General features: G+C 35.8%; 1 protein-coding gene across 5 annotated transcripts in view; it reads right to left on the bottom strand.

Moving 5' to 3' along the window:
- Positions 1–12,701, bottom strand: part of DIAPH2 (diaphanous related formin 2) — a 204,941-nt gene that overhangs the window by 132,463 nt on the left and 59,777 nt on the right. For all 5 annotated transcript variants that reach the window (XM_030448826.1, XM_030448825.1, XM_030448824.1 and 2 more), the window contains one exon: positions 672–773. In XM_030448826.1, the coding sequence (XP_030304686.1) occupies positions 672–773 (102 nt within the window). The remainder of the gene's footprint in view (positions 1–671; positions 774–12,701) is intronic.

A 12,701-nucleotide genomic window follows, 5' to 3' on the forward strand; every position in this document is an offset into this window, starting at 1 on the left:
TCAAACTACTTAATCAGCCTCAGTTGGTCTCTACCCGTGTTACTTGGTCTTTATTAAGAAAGTACTCTTTTTATGAATGGCAACACCTGGGTTACTACTTAAACAGACTTGCTTAGCCACTGGAAGACTTTTTTTTGTTTGTTTCATAACCATATATGCATCTGTACTGCATTTACAAATGACTGAATAATATGTCCATGACATCTAGCAAACTTTCCATATCAAAAGGATAATGAAGAGCTGGGCAAAGACAAAAAAACCACCCCATCTCTGTTGCTTTTTTAGCGTAATGGAACTTCTAAAAGAGGCAATGTGTACTGTATACCCTTCAAAAATAGAGTTCTCAAAATAATTTTATCTCTATGTGTTATATCAACAGCTCCCTATTCGATAAACTACAAAGTATTCCTGACACAGATGAATTAGCATATCACTTTGATAAAAGTACTGCATATTCAGCCAAACTACTAGGGCTGATATTCTTGTATCCATATTTTAAAAACAACTAAATCTAAAGCAATTAATGAAAGAATCAACTCACACATAGGTAGAACACTTTTGACCTTAGGACTCATGTAAAAAAAAAAACCAAAAAACAAAAAAGCAAAAACTACAAGTCATGTGTGTACTTGCTAATTAGACATTCACCAAATACATTTGACGTTACTTACATAAATTCTGTGCAGTTTTCCCATCCAGAATTCTTAACTCTTTGATCTTTTTCTTTGACTGAACCATCTTCTTTTCTTCTGAATCCTCTACTGCCTTCTTGGCTGGAAAGAATGTATTTATTAATTTTTGAATCATTATTACAACTGTTCCATCTAAACAGACTCACAGCAACTCAGCTAGTCAGACACAGTAAAGCAGCTATCAGGATCAGTTCAAGGCAAAATATATGGACTGCCTTAAATGTACTAAGAAACAAAGCAAATTTATAAAATTAGGAGGAACATGAAATGAAAACGTTAGTATGACATTGACCAATTTTCTTAAGAACTATCAAATCACATTTACACATTTTAACCCACAAAATTTATCCTCTTCAGCTACAAGCATTTTTCAAAATACAGTGGTTTGCTGTTACCTCAAAGCACATGAGTGCCCTCTGTTGAAATATTAACAACTCAAACAACATTTAAAGTTCTTCATTTAAAACCAAGAAGATAAATCATTTGAGATTTATCCAGCTACACTAAAGCAGCATTTTACAATTTATTTCTGTTGTTACTGGTAAAGAACAAAATCAAATAAGAAAATACCATCTATTTTTAATTGATTTATCTTTAATTAGCAAGGATTGCTAGCCTTTCATTAAGTACTTAAAATTCTATAGAAAGCTACATGGTATTGAAATATTTAAACTGTATGCTGATTTTCTGCATAACTTAACATACTTAATTTCCCCAGAATTTTCTTAAGTATTAATTAAGTAAACCCATTAACAAGGATTTATTTCATTTTAAATATCACAGAACATATTTGGCACTGAAGGAATAGAAACTTAACGTGCTTAACATTAATTAAACTTAATGAACATTTTATGTCATTCAAAAGTAACTGAAAAACTTGAAAGTCAAATTAAGAGGAAGTTTTAAACAGCCTAAATATGCCTTTTCTCAGGATTGTTTTTTGCTGTACTAATTCTACCAGCATGGATTTCATTACAGGTATCTCATAAGAAAGCATATTAATTTTTAGTGTGAATACCAACAAAACCTCAGTTTCAGCCTCTTAAAAATCCAAACAAAGAAAACTCTTTTCTCCTTACACAGATCACCACCAGGTAAAAAATAATTCTACTGAGTTTACACCACTAGAATCAGTTAACCTTGGGCATTTTCAAACCAACATATTAAAGCTAATGGAAGACAGATCCCTCATCCCCAGCTACCTCTGAATAAGCAGAAAAAGCTAAACAAAAAAAGACACTTCAAGAACAATGCAATAGTTGCTCTTCCCTTGCCCTGCCACAATTCTGCAAGCCTAACTACATAACATGACCAGCTTGCTTTACATTTGTAGAAAAGGAGCTACACATCACCTTGATAATACACAAACACTGAAAATTCCCACCAGCTGACCCCTCAGCTATAAGGAACTCCTGTTTAAAATCCTGAAGTGACAGGCCATGAAATAATCAAACCCTTATCACCACTTGTTCTCAATTAAACAAGAAAATAAAAACAGGTGCTCCGCAAACAAAAAACACCCAAGAGTTAAAAATTAGTTGTCCCATGAGAAGGCAAAAATTGAGTTATATGAACAGAAGCTACTGAAAAGTGCAGATTTGTGTCTGTTAAAACAGGTGTGAGAAAATTTTCAAAATGAGTGATCTATTCCAAATTTCATCTGTTTAAGAATTATAACTTCCAAATTTCAATATATGATTGGGTCTTCAAAGTGTTGAACACCACACCCTCTCACAATTCACTCATAGAGCACTATACAAATCACAGCAGCTGTGAACACTGAAGACAAACTTGTTCTGAAGCCAGGTAACACATCTCAGTGTGTAATCAGTCCAGTCCTGTGACTTGAAAAAACTGCAGAGGTAGCAAAAATATTTAGTATTTAGTAAAAGAAAAGGAGAGAAAAAAAACATTTGTGTTATCAGCTGTCAGACAACACAAAGGTAACTTCTCTCCTACAGTATTAATTCAGGGTACACCTGATCAGACACAGCAAGTTAGAAAAACACCTTCATAAGCAAGTGTTCAAGGACAAAGGTGTTACATGAGCCCAGCTGAAAACATTTATTAGTTACTCAGCTACTACTACATCAGGAATGGAAGCAGATGGTGGGAGGTCAGTTTTTAAGCCTACAATGTTTTGTAGAAAGGCACTCAGGGTGGACTGAGTCAGAATTCACAACTGTAACTGCTCATAGAGGACAACCAACCAATTTGCATTATTACCCCTCCTCTTCTGTTTCAGATTGCACTACTCTAGCAGTTGGAAAACTAGTAACCACATTTAGAACTCAACAGAACAAACCTTCAAAAGTTCTATGACAAACCATGGCTACTTTTTCCTGCTTACACCTGAAGGACTGCAACACCATCACTTATAAATAATGCCTTATAAACAATATAAATTATTTAATGCCTGGGTTAAACCAAAACTTTTCCATTTGGAAAAGACCAAAGAGGGTGTTGTTTCCAGAGATTCTTTTTAAGCATGAAACTGTGAAGGCTTGAAGTTAGCTTTATGCCAACTCACAAAAAACCATGAAGAAGTACTCAAATCAGATGCTTAGGAGACAGCACCGAAGTCACAGTCCTGCATCAGCACCAATCTTACCAATCTAAGAGTCACAGGCAGAAAAATACACGAAATTAATAGAATTTCTCCAACACAATTTGACCCATGCTTATAAGATTACATGAAGCATGAGACAGCAATCACAAGCCATGCCCTGCCCTCTCCCGTTAGCAGCTCTCTCTGTATCTGATCACACAGCCCATTTTATCAGTTACTCAACTGTGACAGGACCATGGGTTACAGAATTTTGAAAACTAATGAAATAAATAAAAGCTACTTGATAGATTTCAGAATCAATATACTTCTGACCAATCTCCCAGGTACTTCAGTCACAAGTGCCTGTTTCAAAATGAGACATGCTTTTGGGTTAGATGCCTTAGAATCAGAGGGAGAGAAGAAAAAAATAATTTTATAGCAATCAACACAGGTTAACTCAAAAAAGCAACATGAAAAACAAAGCTGACACTGAAAGAACAGGTCAGCTCTCCAAGTTTGAAGCCTTATTCTGCAGGGTGTATTTCCTACCTAGCTCCCTGCTAAGTACCTTGCATAAGTTTGCCTCTTGTTTCAGAACACAACCAGATTTTTTCACACCTTAAGTCAGGCTTGATCCAAATAAAGCCTCCCAAATTCATGACTCACTACAAGTTTATGTCAGTTATCCACTGCATTAACAGCCCTGAAATGACAGCAGAACCCTCCAGTAAGTAGTTAAGGCCATCCAGATACACTAGCAAGTCACTCTTTGCAGACTTTAACTCTTCCACAAATTCTCAGAAAGAGGATTGAGATGCCCAAATATTTTGTCACCACATGAGAGAAGCCTACAAAACAGCAGAGGGCACACTGAAAAGGGCCAGTCAGGTTGCCCTCTCATATTTCAGATCACTATTGTCATATGAAAATTACAGTTTTGATTGTTTAAAAACCTTTTCCCCATTCAGTTGGGAAGCAGTAAGAAAGTAAGAAGCAAGCACTTCTAAAAAACAATTAACTATCACCAAAGTGACAAAATGGCCACTAACCCATCATCATCTCACACTGGTTACACCTACAGAAGGTTTTGCTCAGGTTTTGCTTTTTTTTACTGCCTACCTCAAGCAGCCAGGAGTGGGTAAGAGAAAGAACCCACAGGATAAAGGAGAACGGGAAAAAGTAGTTTTGGCATACACAGAAGTCTCTTTGAAGACTAGAAAACACAGATCTAAGCACCTACGTATTACATAACCTTTTTTTTTTTTTTTTTTTTAATTTTTAATTTTGAGTTCTATTTTGTTTGTAACAATGTATTTGTTTACCAGTGTTGAAGGGAAAAAGCTGATGCAACCTGCTGCAAGGGATTGTTTTCTGTTCCCCTTACATTAAGCAACGCAGGCGCAGCTCAGTGTGCACCCTTAGTGATACCTTCAGCTGGGAACTACTAATCCCAGGGAAAGTGCACTTCTTGAAACCTGTTTAGGATCTAAAGGAAAAATAACAATGCTATATGAAATGTTATATAATTTTAAAATACATTAAACAAGACTAACAATGCTCAGGGCAAGGCACATACAAAAACATCTTCAAATGCTGCAGAGCCATAATTAAAAAGAAAAAAAATTACCATCACGACTTTTGCACTTCTGTAGCAATACAAGTAAGCAAACATGGCTCTTGAACATTATCATTCTACACCTGTTCATTAATTTAGCTACTGAATGACAATAAAAGTCATCATGACTAATTTTTAGAAATATATACTATTTTTTTTAATGCTACTGAAGCTGCCAAAGCATTTGACTTTGAGCTGGTATGTCCAGTTCACTGAACTTCCTCTTTTTTCTTAAATAGGTGGTGAATAATTATGTTAAATAATTAACAGTAAAAACTCAGTCATTAATATGAGGATGAAAATTGAAGGAAGACAAAAGCAAGGACACTGAATTACAGTGTGGAGAAAGCAGAGATTTAGGTGAACTTCAGCCTAGCTGAGCATAAACCTCTAATCTCCAATTTCTATCAAGTCTGTACCCTCAGTGAACAAACGTCCTCATATTGTCATGGGAAATGAAAGAGTAATTTCATCCTGTTTCCATCTGGCAAGTGGCTTAACAAGTGCATTTACTACTATTTTGCAGCAAAAGTAAACATGAAAAAAGAAATTGATTACTTTATTATCCCCTTTACCCGAATGAAGACTTGTGGCTAGCACAGGAGTGAAGGAGAAAAAAAAATCAGTATAAATACAATTCTAAGGAAAGTCAACCATGCATACAGGAGTTTGAACAGCTCAAACTACCTGAATGTCTCAAAGTCAGGGTCCAGTATTACCCCTCACTTCAACGCTGAGACACTAAGACACCAACCAAAGTTCTGAACTACCACTCATACTGAGTTCAGTCAAAAGAAAACCCGTGTGAAACAAAGAGCTAGGAATGCTATTCAAAGAGATAAGAAGATGCTGTAGCACAAAAATTAAGTAAATTTTACTGCAACATAATACAAATTCTTTAAACATAACTTGAGGATATTGGGAATGTACTGACAGTTTTCTGTGTTACTTCTAAAGCCATCCAAGGAAATGGAAATTCAAGTCAAAACAAGGAAGAGGGGAGGAATATCAAACATAGGGGGCTCAAACTTGTACTTGCTCTCCTCACTCACCAGCACTGAATCTCTCCATCTGTCTAACCTCATACTTTCCACACAGCACTGAAACAGCTCACACAAGTTATCCCAAGTTAGCAGAAGCCTGTGAATTTATACCAACCACTTTTCAACTGATGAAATTTGACCAGCCTTCCTCGACCAGAATGAGCTTTGGCAAGTTTTGCACACTCAGGTAAACAGATAGGTAAATGTTGCAAAGAACCTGATGATCATCAGGCAATGAAAATGTGTCCAGGAGCATCCTGAACAAGCAGAGTCCTGACAGTCAATGGCAACAAGTCAGAAAACAGGAAGTGCAAGTTAAATGGACCAGGCACCAAGGAGGTATTCTCTGCCCATTCCCAAAACTATGAACCAAGGGACTACCAGAGAGGAGAAGTCACAGTGCACTCAGCTAAACCCACAAATCCTCCCCTGAATCACTTCACCTCTCCATGTATATAACAAAATTTGTAAACTGCATCAACACAAATCAAAGGGGTTTGGTATCCAAATCCATTTATAATCTCCACACTTATCAACAGGTCTTAAACTTTGACAAACAGCAAACCATTTCCCCAGCTATCCAGAGATAAATGCCAGTGCATCACCAAATGCTTGCCATGTCCTCCTGTCAATCCCACCAGCAGCTGTGTGAACTAATGTTTATTCCCCATGCCACCTGGCATTTTGCAGTTCACCTAAAATCATTCAGTTATCAGTTCCTAAAGTAAAATTAATTAAGCACTCCTGCTGTCACTCTGTCCTTTCTGCAATTAGAAGAGCTAAATACCTGGTGCAGCATTAAAAAAAAAACAAAAAACAAAAACCAAACCAAAATAATCTTATTACAAAGTCAGCAATTGCTGTTCAAGTGGATCTTAGTTTGAGCTCTCAAGATTAAAAAAAAATGACAGGGGAAAAAAAAACATGGAACTTCGGAACTTCTTGCAGTCTCGTGTTTTCTGCCTAATTAATGTAATCAGGCTGAAGGAAGTGACATCAACCCAACAGATTATACTTTATGGAAGAAAAAAAATATATTTCTTAGTTTTACTGATAACTATAGTCAAAAAAATAGCATGGAAACTATATTCCTATTATTTTTCCCTTAACAAATTGATTTGTATTATATTTGACCACCATACTCAATGACTATGGAATATTTCTTGTTCTATTATAATTGCTCTAAAATATATTTCTTGTTCTGTTCTAATTGCCCTAAAATAGTTGTAACTACTCTAATTTTCAAGTGCAATTTGAAAATCTGCATCAGGAACTCGTGCTGTAAAGTTGTACAGTTAAAGTGTACTTCATTAACCACTCCACACTGCAGTTCCTTTCAGCATCCTATCAACAGCTTGATGCCTGGGCCACAAATATTTTGCTTTTTTAAAAAAAAAAGCCATACACAGCTGATTTTGCCCCACTCTATTTACCCAGCTCAAGATCAATGCAAAAGATGCTGCTTTTGCTGAAATACAGCAAGCAAGCATTAACAATTCACCACAAATGAATCATCACAGAAGGACACACAAGCACTCCCTCTGAACAGAAGAAATCAAACAACAGCAGGCAAACAATGATTAAACTGAAAATATCCTCAATGGGCCTACTTAAATGTATTGTATGATGTGCTGGAAGCAGCTGGAATAAAAGCTAGTAGCCTTCTCCATGAACCCTTCTCTTATATTCCCTCTATTGATATGAATATGGCAGAAAGCCTCAGGCTTGCCCACCCCACTTCCACTTTTGCCACTGCCACTGATTCAGCATCTGACTCTAAATGTGAACATTTGGAGCTTGTGTGCTCCAAAGAGATGCTTCTCCTGGTGGGATTTCCTGGGCACTGAGACACCAACATGTCTTTGCTGCCTATATATTACCAGTGTTTGACTAGCAACTAAAAAAGATCAATGCATTTTAGAAGTCAAACCAAGTTTTTATGTGGGTCAGAGAAGACATTTGCCTATTAAAATAATATGCTGCCTCCCATAGTATTTCTAATTTAGACAGTTGCATGTCCCAGTTCTATGTTTTCCTCTGACAGCAGGTCATTGTCACCTCAGAGCTGTGAAACAGGACAGAATCTGAAAAATTATTTTAGTTAATGGGTACACCTGTTATCTCTACAACTTTCAAAAGTGAAAGAAAAGCACAGACTCAGACAAAAAAAATAATAATTGAAACCAAATGGCATAAATAACACAGCTTAACAAGATTTTAATAAATCCATTTTTTGTTATTACCATCACAAACCTAGTAAAATAAAATCTTTTACAGGAATTGTTCAGCTGTTGTTCCCTCCTGATAGGCTAGTAAAAGCCTCATCCTTCACAACAAAAACAGGAATCACATTTTCTGAAGAAATTTTAGAAATAATACCACTGGAAAAAGGTAGATCTATGTTAGACATTAGGAAGCAATTCTTTACTGAGGGTGGTGAGACACTGTCAGAGGTTGCCCAGGGAAGTTGCTCATTGTATGAAGAAAACACTCCTTTTATGCAGTCAATTTAAATAGATATTGGTGTTTAATAGAACAGACTAAAATTTTATCAAAAATGAAGTGCTACATTGATTTCTTCTTTCCTTGTGATATTTGACATATAAAGCTCCTGGCTAAATATTTAAACACTAAGTAAATTACATATTTCTAAATGTATATTCCAGTATCCTCTGTCATTTTCAAGTATTTCTCTACCATTAGGGTTTTAAGCAAAGATGCATGAAACATTGTTTCACTTGTATATATCCAAATCCTTCATTTGCCATCTTCAAGATCTGTTGTAATGTTTTAGGTGTAATGTGGTACCTTCTACTTAAACAGTGAAATACATAACTAAGAAATTTTCTTTAATGTTTAGTAAGAGGATTCTATGCTGATAATTTAGAGTTTAAAAATATTGCTAACCAGCTGGTAGTTACAGTTTTATTAAGCCAGAAGAACTCACAGGGATGCTTTCATTGGCATTAGATCCAAAATATAACTTCACAAGGGAAAAGGATCATATTAGAAATAACTGGGAAACTCTGCTTTTATAGATTCCATTAATTTCTGTAACCAGTAAACAGTGCCCTGTGAAGCTGACAGCTAATCACAGCTTTGATAGCTGAAAAATACAAATTGCAACTTTTATCCTTATTTATAAAATGTTGAAAAAATAGCCTTCCATAAAGAAACATCTAAAATTGTGGCTTTGTGGTGGACAGAATTGAATAAATCTAATCAGTAGCCTGTAGTCTGTAACAAACATACATTTCAACCTAATCATATGCAGACAAAAATATTTTTGCTACATCAGTGACAAGAACAGAAGCTATTTCAACCTTTAGCTCCGAATTAGTTATGATTTTAACCAGACACAGAGGACAGTGACTGTTCCAGCATGGAAGAGGACCTGCCATACCACCTAGTCCCAGGGAAGACACCTGCATCTTCCCCCATTACAATCATTCTGACTAATGATCACCCCAAGAGCATCCCAAGAGTTGTAGTACACTGTGATGCTGAAGCTTTTCTTTCATATTAATGTAACTCTCTGAAAAGCAAGCAGTAACTGAGCCATTTGATGACTTTGCACTAAGACAGCCAAAACGACGAGGTTCCCTCCACAGACCTGGGTCAGATCAACCTCTCAGGTAGGGAGAGAGGTTCCCTCATCATTGAGGGATGTATTATTGTCTTGTCTGTTGTGTACCACTTACAACCTTGGTCTTCCCCTATGATAAAACTGTGGCTTTTGAAACCCCAGAAAATAAATATATCCTACTTATTAATGAAACTTGCAATGACAGAAAGAGGAGGCAACAAACTAGGAATACTGGAAAGCAGCAGGACTGAAAGACAGGAAAACCACAGATTTGTTTGAAATAGAGGTCAGTGCCACAAGTAATGAATGCTGCAAGTTCACTGTAAACTTTGCTATGTATGAATTTGTGACCTCTGGCTCAGAAAAACACATCAACTATAGGAAGCTGGGAAATATCACTATTTAGGTTATATTTTGTCTATGTACATAAAAAGACTGACATTTAATATCTATAAACACATTTAGTCTGTTGCCTAAGCATCTGCTCTCAGTCTCCTGCTTAAGACAAAATAACTGAGTCAACCAGCCTGAAGACAGCCCTCTATGGTTGTCATTTCTTCCTTCTAACAGATTTATCTTGAAAAAAAACTTTTTTGGGTCCAGGTATCTTAAAGTGTGTTGAAAACACCCAGGTGCTCAGTGAATACATGTGCAATGATTAATTGCCTTCAAGAGGCAAAAGATAAATTACTTCCACGTTACAGGATTAGTCTGAGGGGACCTACCAGAGTACTAAATTAAGCAACCTGTACTCTAGCACACTAAAAATAGTCCTGAAAGACACAGCTCCCAGTCTCTCACCTTCACCAACAGTCAGGTTTCACTATTCACCTCAGCACATTATAAGCATATACGTGTACAAAATCCCCAGTATATTCTAAATTTAAGCAATGTAACCTATGCACTCCTTACCTTTATATTACCAACTTAAGGAAAATATGGCTGAAATGATTCATTAAAGCAGCAGTGTTTTCAGCACTAATGACCCAAATGTCTTAAATGGAAGAACAAAAGGAAAAACCTCAACACTTATTCCACCATTTTCATAATACTGTTCAGACTGTACAATTAGCAGATAGTTCCCCACTGATTTACAAAAAATCAACCAGTTTACCAAGTGGAGTTTTTGCTTCTAGAAAGTCTTGAAGCCATATATTTTCTATTCTCTTGCCTCTTCACATAGTGAAGGATAATTACATTCTCACCTAGCACAACAGAACAGAACACCTTGAAGAATGAAGTTTCAGAGAAGTCTTCATTTCCCACAATTGCATGAGACACACAACAGAATATGCAAAACTGTAATTTCAGCTTTATATCCTTCTGACATCATTAACAAGTAATTCAATGACTCAACAAAATTATCAGCTTGTTATCTGTGTTAATGTCTGTGTACCTAGTATTTTCAATTTCTCAATGAATTCAGAAACTTAATAGCACTTTTAATACTTTAGATAGCTTCTTACTGTATCTTTCTGCAAAGAACATTTTTTCATTTAGATAAAAGTTCTATCTTTATGAATATATGGCAGAAACTCATACAATGGCAGACATTCTGTTCAAAGCATCTCCTAACAGCATTAAAGTTGGAAAAATTACCAATCAAGGATAAATTGCCATGTCAAAAGGAGATTAGGATTTTCAGGAAAAAAAAAAAAGAAAAAAAAAAACAGAAGAAAAATTAATTTGCACATAAAGCTAACAGGTAAGGGAAGGGATGAACTTTTTATTTTAATGCACAATAAGTAGCTGCAACTAGGCCACAAATCAGATCCTATTTTGTCAGTTTATACTTTACAGGAAAAAACCACCATACTGTATTTCATCTAAGAGAAATTTGAGAGTAAAAACATTTAGGAAACAAGGCAGCATGCACTATGGTTCTGCTGAAAGATGGAGCCTGAACCAATGTTGGACCAGATGATCCTTGAGGTCCCTTCCAACCAGGCATTCTAGAAACAGCTCTTTAATACAGACTTAAGGAATTATTTTATAAGTAAGACCATAAATTTTGTTTATAACTACACCTTTGTTTAGAGAGGGTTTTCATTTATTTAAACAAACCCACTGTTATTCCTAGAACTCTGCTGGAAGCTTTCAGGATATTAAAATACAGGTGCACAGTCTATTTAATAGTCAGCACAATACTTCCTGGTAAATAACTCATCTGCTTTCCATCTTTGCCTCCAGACTTCACTTTTTTCTTCCCTTCCCCTTGGGTCACAAATTCACAGCCACTGAATGGCTTTACTACTGCTGAAGAGCCTGTATGACAACACTCAGCTTTCTAGCAATAGTAGACATGGAGTTTCCTTTAGCAGCATTGAGAGTTCAAAGGGAACACAGCTGCAGCTACAAATAACACATCAGAAAGCAAAGCACACTGTTGAAACTATCCTGCATACAATTCTAGAATATAGACCTACAAGTGACAAGTGATTGACCTCCCAACTTGCTACCAGTGTATTTTACAGACAGCTAGAGATATAAATTCTTAAATGTGAAAAATAAGCCACACTTCAGGGAAATTTCCACAGGAGATAAAAAAAAACTGCTGTAAAAACCATGGAAGGGGCTATGTAGTCTAGACTAGCAAGCTTCACATTAAATAGATGCCTCAAGTATCTAACTTACATAAGATACTGCACAAAAAAAGATTAAGTTGAAAAATCAAAGAGGAATATACTCTGCAGGTTACTTTTTCTTTTGACATTAGAAAAAAACATAGTTTTTATTCTATTCTTTTTATATCTTAATACAGAATGTGTTTTATTCCAGGAATACAGATTTTTGTTTAAAATAAACAAAAAAAACCCCTACTTTTTAAGTTGAACAGATTCTTTTTTCAGTTCAACTTCTGAATTTCTTTCTTGTTGAATTCATAGAGAAAAAAAGTCTCTGTAAGAGCATTATAGATCAAGACTACTTCATGAATGTATTCATATTTCATGCTAATTAGACTTTTTACACAATCCCTTCCCCTGGAGTGCCCAACACATGCATCTCTGTCCTCAACTGCTCATTAAATGTGCTATAGTTTATTTGAGCACTGCATCACTGAGACTGAAATAGACATTTCAGAATACAAAACTGCCTTTACCCCTATGCTGTATTTTATATAGCTACTACAAAATACAAAACAAAAACCAACACAACAACAAGCTTCTATTTCCCTTAGAAAAACAAGATACATAATAGGTGTAGAATGTACAACCCA

The sequence above is a fragment of the Calypte anna genome, chromosome 4 (genome assembly GCF_003957555.1).
Source record: "Calypte anna isolate BGI_N300 chromosome 4, bCalAnn1_v1.p, whole genome shotgun sequence".
In the NCBI taxonomy this organism is placed as follows: Eukaryota; Metazoa; Chordata; class Aves; order Apodiformes; family Trochilidae; genus Calypte; species Calypte anna.